At 40.0% G+C, this 8,040-nt stretch overlaps 1 protein-coding gene across 1 annotated transcript in view; it reads left to right on the top strand.

Annotated features, from left to right (window-relative positions):
• Positions 1-1,024: 1,024 nt before the first annotated feature.
• Positions 1,025-8,040, top strand: part of ppm1f (protein phosphatase, Mg2+/Mn2+ dependent, 1F) — a 31,201-nt gene continuing 24,185 nt past the window's right edge. Inside the window, exon 1 of the mRNA XM_031303794.2 lies at positions 1,025-1,247. Coding sequence (XP_031159654.1) covers positions 1,025-1,247 — 223 coding nt within the window. The remainder of the gene's footprint in view (positions 1,248-8,040) is intronic.

Below are 8,040 nucleotides of genomic sequence, written 5' to 3'. Positions count from 1 at the left end.
CTCAAACATCTGAAATACTACAGTCCAGGGGTTTATTAATAAATTAAAATGAATAATGTATAATTGAGGTGAATAATTGTCATATGCACATTTACGGAGGTTACTTCCCAAACAAAAGATGCAAAAGAAGAGGGAGGAGTAAATTATGCCTAACCTACATGTGTGCTGACTCAGATATAATTAGAAGAGTCAATCCAAAGGAGAATAAATAGCAATATAGAATGCCTGAGAGTCTTACTGCAATATATTCCATTATGTTTTTAGGTTTGGATTGTAATATGTTTCCCTTTACATAAAGATAATTCCAGCATATTAATTCAGAAAAAGGGCGAAATAGGGGTATACAAATTCACCAGAATGCATGAAATTAAGTGTTTAATGCTCAAAATTTTCGGGGGGTGGACCCCCAGACACCCCACATCATAAGTCGCCACACATATCTGGAAACAAAACCTTGGCCTTTGGGTTGCCAGGCCAGTTATGATTAGGCCAAATGTTGCTGCCATCTAACTTGCCGATTACACATGTTAAGCATTTTTTGTTGACTTGTGGATAGGCCCACTGATGTTCAGTGATTTTAAAAGTAGCCTCAATTAGGCCTGCATGAAGTTGGAAATTATTTGATGCACTTTTAAAAAAGTTGTGGAAATAAAACGTCTTCAAATACAATATTAAAAAATATTTACATTTTATCAGTTGTTATTGAAACTCATCAAACACACAAAAGATGGCATTTACTGCAGAGTGTGTGGGTTAGGGCAGGCGGACGGGATTTTGGGGAAGGGGGGGCCCGGCTGTCCTTACCTACTCTAAGGGGAGGCTCACATTCACCCAATTTGAAAACCCCTGGTATAGAGGATCTTTGGTATCGTTCCAACAGCAGAGGGGAATTTGGTATCTATGTATGTATGTATGTATGTATATCTATGGGATGACTGTTCGCTTGACTTCAATAGAGCAGACGGCTCTGCAGAGTCGTGTAATTACGACTTTATGACATTTCATAAACAGCAACAATTTTGTTATGGCGGTGCCCTGTGTAAAGTTTGGTGAAAATAGTCATGTTCAGATCTTGACAACGTACACATGTATTTCTGCTTGTCTTTGTTGGTTCAGGGGTGCTCCTGCAGGCCTCAGTGCCCTCCTGTGCCAGACAGCACTGTCCCAACTGCTGCAGAACAACCTTTTACCTTTCCACTGCCCCCACGAAGCTGATGACAACCAGGAAGTGGAACCGCAAGTAGTCTGTAAGTGTTTTACTTTATGCTCAATTTTGAGGCTCCTGTGTAGTTTGTGGTGCCATTTAATTATATAGTGTTATACTGAAGGGTGTCTCTAATCTTTAGTCTACCCTTATACCCTTTTTCCACCAAAAGCATATATGCAGGTTTTGTAAATGTAGTAAAACCCAATAAAAAAGGCAAAAGTCTTCATTCCCATTGCCATTAGACGAGTATGCATTTTTTTTTGTGGTATGTCAAGTTCAAAGTCACCAACAAAAAGGGATGAACATCTGCCGATTGGAGTTGGAGCCGATAAATACCTGTTACTACTGCAGAGTCATTTGTCCTGGGAATGAATGCCAATTGTAACATTTACCACTGACAAAAGCCAGATGTTAGTCAGGGTTTTTCCTGCATAGAGGCTGCCACCTCAGTGAAATTTTGCCCTACCTTCTGTTCTCGCCTAAACTCTGACAGGTCTTCATGGAAACACTATTTTCTAACAAGCTTTGCACTTAGTGGATATGTAAATTGTAGCAATTACGCCGTTGCCGATGTGGTGGCGCTGTATCGTAATCAGCACAGTGCATCCTGAAAGGCGCTGCCAAAACTGCCAAAAATGTCAAATCTGCTGCTGCTGGACACAGCGAAACTTTATGAAACACTATGGCGCCATAGTGTTTCGCTGGTAGTAGGGTTGTAACGATCAATCAATATATATTAATTAAAGGTGCGATATTAAAACGTGATATTTCTTGTCAAGGTAAAAAGTTGTCTCGCGAAGTGCAGAATTACGCTGGTACTAACTAGGACCGATTCACCCTAAATCAATTGGTGCCAAATTTCGGTACCTGAGAGCATGTTTGCTCGAGCTTCTCTGTCCTCTGCATGTTTCACAGAGAGTGGAACTCAGCTCCAACACACTAGCTGAGCTGCAGTGCGGATGGAGCGAAACTACATCGCCTTTGCAGCTTGTTTAAGTCACAGTGAGTCACAGCACTTGTGGGTTGTAAAAGAGGCTTGTACAGTAGCTCTATGGAGTTCCCAGTGTGTTTTGCCCTTCAGGTCTCCACGAAAACTATGAATATGATGGGCCAGGTGTTCGCCAATCAGAGAGCTTGTTCCCATGCTAATTTGCCTTGTTTTCCCAACCAGCACAAGGCCTCCAAATGTCACAGAAAGGCTAAATAATTTAGCAAATCAAATTTTGAATTGGATAACGCCCTGCACTTCTACAACTTTTATTAAGTAGTAGTAGTTCTATAGTCATAGTTCTATTATCTTTATTGTTACTATAATTGCCACTGTTCACCATACCAACTGCTATAATTATTAATCATATTTCTCTATATCTGTATCAGTGTCTTTGTGTCCCAATCGGATGGCCGCCCACCAAGAGTCAGGGCCTGTCCGAGATTTACTGCCTGTTTTAAGGAAGTTGTTCCTCACCACTGTCGCACCAAATGCTTGCTCATGGGGGGAATTGTTGGGTCTTTGTAAATTATAGAGTTTGGTCTAGACCTACTATCTGGAAAGTGTCATGAGATAACCCCTGTTATGATTTGACACTATAAATAAAATTGAATTGATTAAGGAAAAGCAGCAAGGAAATGGATTTGAGAATGAGAAAAGGAACTCTTTTAAATGGCTTAATAAAAGCTCTATTCTTAATTTGTTTTTTTAATTCAACTAATAATTCCTGTTTTTTTAAATAGATTTTTAAATGCTTTTATAGTTTATTTTTCATTTTAGTTTTATTTAGTTTTAATCTTAAATCTATCAATGTATTTTTAAATTATGTATTTATTTTAACTTTAAAAATCTTGAAAACCAGTCATTAATTCCAAAAAGGGTTGGACCAGAAAAGCATTTTGCTTCTTCCTACTCCTTTTCGGACAATAGTATTTATTTAAGAATACTCATTTATTTTGCTTATTTTTGCTTCTTTTTTTTTAAATTGAAATACTTTGTGTCTTGCACTTTAAGTATTTTTTTTGTATGTTCAAAATAAACTATTCATACATTTATTCATTCATTCATTCATTCCTGTTTTGATGTACAATTAAATATTAAATGAAGAAATGCTCTATTTAAATTTTTCATGTCCCTGGAGGTCCTCCATATTTTATTAGTCATATTTTTTCATTCAAGTTTTCTTTAAAATATTGTTAAAATCTTTTCTCATTCTTGTGAACCCAGTATCGTCTCGTGTGCAGATTGTCTTGTCACACTCCTAATATCAATACATTGATTTAATGATCAACCATCTAATACATTGATGCAAATTGAATCTATACATATATAAAATATATAGAAATATATAGAAAACATCTATACATATCATCTTTAAGATACACCTTTTATTTTTTAATATTCCCATGACACCGGTGTTACCGTTTGCACAGCTCCTTCTTAAACAATGCTTGCAGCGCCGGGCTCATGACATTCAGCCAAGAAAAGGACGATGCACTGTATTTTGAACACTTTTATTTTTAAATTTAAGGAAATTATCTCTGGGCACAGAAACCAATATTTTACTATTACTGCCTGTTCTGTTTGTTACATCCCAAAGAGACCCTATTATACTCCTATTCAGCGTGATATTTGTACTCTTGGAGTCTACTAGAATAGGTTTAAATGCTTTGATGTTCAAAAACACATTGGGCCCTATCTTGCACCTGGCACAGCGCAAAGCCCGACGAAAATGTCTTTGCTAGTTTAAGACCGACGCAGTTGTCAATTTCCCATCCAGCGCCCATGTCGTTTAAATAGTAAATGCACCTGCGCCCATCTGTGCGCCCATGGGCGTGCTGGTCTTACAGGGAGGTGTGTTCAGGTGCATTCATTGCTATCTTGAGGCAGCGGAAAGTAATCGCACCATTGACCAACAAAAACCTGATCTAAAGTCAATAACGCAGCATTTCATTGTTATTTTAACAGCGCTTTAGTAAAATGCATCTAGGCTCGTGGACAGCACGCGCACACTATGCTTGTTACACACACAGGGACGTGCAGCAGCACACAAACATGCAAAAGATTAAAAATAAAATGATTACAATGTGAAATAGTATTATATGATCTGCTTGTGCGCTTTCATTTCATGCACAAGCAGATCAGTTTCTTCTCATGAAAATCTCTCCTTCCTGCTTAGCAAATCCTCCTTCTTAATAGCAATGCGCCAAGGTACAAACGCACCTGGCTTGTAAGGGGAATGGGAGATGACTCTTATTGGTTTATTGCATGCTACGCCAAAAACACACCTATGATTAATTAAGACACTAAGTACAACCCTTTTGAACCATGCGTCTGGTGCACGGACCCATTTTTCTGTCGTTAAACTAGCAAAAGTGGATTTGTACACGCCCTAAATGCAACTGCGCCAGGCTCTTCACACCGTGCGCTTACATCGTTAAAATAGGGCCCATAATGTTTCTCATACTGCCCATTGCTGCAGCGCCTCTGCCTGAAATGGTCTGTCATGACCACGTCTGGCTCCTCCCTGCTTGGACTGGGTAGCACGGCTTTGGGGACTGTGGGGCCCAGCATAGGGTTTGCTGTGGGCTTCACAGGAAAGGAATTGAGGGTCCCCAGTTCAAGTACTGAGTCACCTTGTGCTTCCTTTTGTTTGGTGGCGAACCATTGTTTAATCAGGTGGCACTTGTGTGCATCCTTTGCCTTCCTGAGTTAGCCTCTCAGTTCCCTGTCCCTTCTTTGCAGCTCCATTGTGTCCTTGTTTTTAACAGTTAATTCCCTTAGCTGCATTATTTGTTTGTCTTTGGTTATGTAGGTTTTGTTATTTTGGGTAAACTTTAACTGTTTATTGCTTTACTGGGCAAAACAAGCAAAACTATTTAGCACAAGCTAACGTTAGCAACGTAGCCGAGGCCTAACGTTACAGCTGACCGGCCTTTTAGGAGCAAACGCTGGGAACATTCACTGTGCGCGGTTCACGAAGCAGTCCTTAGTAAAATGAATAAAACACAAAAAATGCTGGGGTTCTACTGCTGAATAATAGTGGTATAAATACATTTTAGCTACTGACTCGTTATTTCTTCCTCCTTTTGAAGTAATATGCTTTTGCACCAAAAGCACACTGCAACAATCAACATGAAGATATCTCCATGTCCTCTGCTCTAACTGGCTTTGTTTGAGGGCGTGCCAAACTAGCCGCTGGGCGGACAGACTGTGCTTGCTCAGGCAGCACCTAAAGGCACTGGCAGCACAAATTCAAAACTGGGCTGGAAATTCAAACAGCAATGTGGGCGAGTTGTTTCAGGCAATTGAGAAAATAATGCTGTCTGTGGGAGAGAAAGCTCTATTTGGAGTTAATCCCTGGAGTCTAAGCCATTTTTTCCAATCTTTGGTTGCCTGGTCTTGTGTAATGATGCTATGGAGCTAAAAGAGTCTCAATAAAGATAAATGCACACACTACATTCACATATGCACACACAGGATTCATACATGCACACACATGATTCATAAATACACACACAGGATACACAAATGCGCACAAATTTCACAAATACACACACAAAATTTAAAAAGCACAGAAGATTCACAAATGCATACAAAATTCAGAAATGCACACAAAATTCAGAAATGCACACAAAATTCAGAAATGCAAACAACATTTACAAATGCACACAAGATTCAGAAATGCACAGGACAAGATTCAGAAATGTATTTCTGATGCACACACAAATATATCTTGATTTACAAACTGCTTGCGGTCTGTGAACTTCACTGCATTTGTGTGTGAATTTTGAGACTGCCCTGACTTGGCTCGACACACAAATGCCTTTTTTTAAACAGGGAATGTTCTGCAACCAATCAGATATCTCCCTTGTTTTAGCCAATCACAAGAACGCACCCCATGTGGGGGATTGTTTACTTATAAGCCAATCACATGAACGCGTTCACACAGCGCTATATGAATGTGGTGTAGGAGTCATTGGTCGAACTTATAAGTCACGCCCACTGCCAACTCGGAACTTGCAGACGGAGCAACAACCAACAATGGGACATTTTTAACAATTTTCACCATCTTATTCATCATTAAATTCACTTCTGACAACATTTTAGGCGAGAAATCAACTCTGTAGAGGTCAAATATGGGCCGTTTTACGACAATTGATGGCTAATTGCAAATTTTGTCCGACTGTGTGTCGGGAGTTCAGCGGCCGGTGCTGCCTGTGTTGCTGCCTCGCCGCCCGGCCTACTGGGAGGTAGATGGAGCTCCGTCACGGCTGGCAGCCCACGGCACTCCATACCTGTGCAAAGTCACCGTTTTTTGGGTTAATGGACTACCAAATGCCGCTGCCCTGACAGAGCTCCAAGGCCTGCAGCTCCTCTCTTCCTGCAAAATGGCCGCTGTGTGTGAGTGAGAGCGCGGTCAGCGAGCTTGTTACGCCCGCAATCTCTTACCACAGGTTCCAGTTAATCTCATAATGGATATGTGTGTTGAGTTATTTAAACAAACGATCATAGAAATAAACGTCTCTTATCCGCGAGTCTCATTGATAAGCCTGCGGCTGGATGGAGCTCTATCAATGAGAGCTAGCTAGCCTCCTCTTAGACCTCTGAAACGAAACCCCTAATGTTTACAAAAAAGCATTACATTGAAATCGGACACCATTGTTAGCTTTATAAGACCTTGGGGTAGATGTTCTATAAGTGGCATGACGAAATTCAAACTGTAAATATACAAAAATTATGTCGAAAGTGTAGCAACGATCTTTCCCATAGGATTAAATGGAACACATAGCTAGCCTAGCTAGCAGCTCCTCCTAAGGAGACCCCTAATGTTCACAAAAATGCATTAAATTGAAATCGGACACCATAGGTAGCTTCATAAGACCTTGGGGTAGATGTTCTATAAGTGGCATGACGAAATTCAAACTGTAAATATACGAAAGTTATGCCGGCAGCTGGCAGCCAGCCAGCTCCGGAGCCCCGGTCGTCCAATAACCGAGAAACGGTGACTTTCACTGGGTAAGGAGTTTGCCGCTTTCTCGTCTGACTGTTTGGAGCTCCTGTTGACTGTTTGAGCAAAACATCACGTGAATTACTACGAGAATGGATGACTCCACCCACATTCATATAGCGCTGTGTGAACGCGTTCATGTGATTGGCTTATAAGTAAACAATCCCCCATGTGGTGTGCGTTCTTGTGATTGGCTAAAACAAGGGAGATATCTGATTGGTTGTAGATCATTCCCTGTTTAAAAAAAGGCATTTGTGTGTCGAGCCAAGTCAGGGCAGTCTCAAAATTCACACACAAATGCAGTGAAGTTCACAGACTGCAAGCAGTTTGTAAATCAAGATATATTTGTGTGTGCATCAGAAAAACATTTCTGAATCTTGTCCTGTGCATTTCTGAATTGTGTATGCATTTCTGAATGTTGTATGCATTTGTGAATCTTCTGTGCTTTTTAAATTTTGTATTTGTGAATTTTGTGCGCATTTGTGTATCCTGTGTGTGTATTTATGAATCATGTGTGTGCATGTATGAATCCTGTGTGTGCATATGTGAATGTAGTGTGTGCATTTATCTTTAATGAGACTCTTTTAGCTCCATATGATGCTTGTATAACCTCAACCCTGTTATGCACAATCAAGTTATAGACGTCACTTTTTTCAGGACAACCTCAGCTATCAGGATATGTATGCTGCAGGGATGTCATATGACTATAAAGAAGAAAAGACTAAACAGAAATTGAATCTCACAGAAATGTATTAAAATCACAGATTTTAAAATAATAACGAAGACTTTTGGCTTTTGAAAATTGTTATACCAAATCTTGGCAATCAGGGAAAC

This window comes from Sander lucioperca, chromosome 17 (assembly GCF_008315115.2).
Source record: "Sander lucioperca isolate FBNREF2018 chromosome 17, SLUC_FBN_1.2, whole genome shotgun sequence".
NCBI classification, from domain to species: Eukaryota; Metazoa; Chordata; class Actinopteri; order Perciformes; family Percidae; genus Sander; species Sander lucioperca.
The sequence above is the reverse complement of the archived record's forward strand: the minus strand, read 5'-3'. Positions and strand labels throughout refer to the sequence as shown.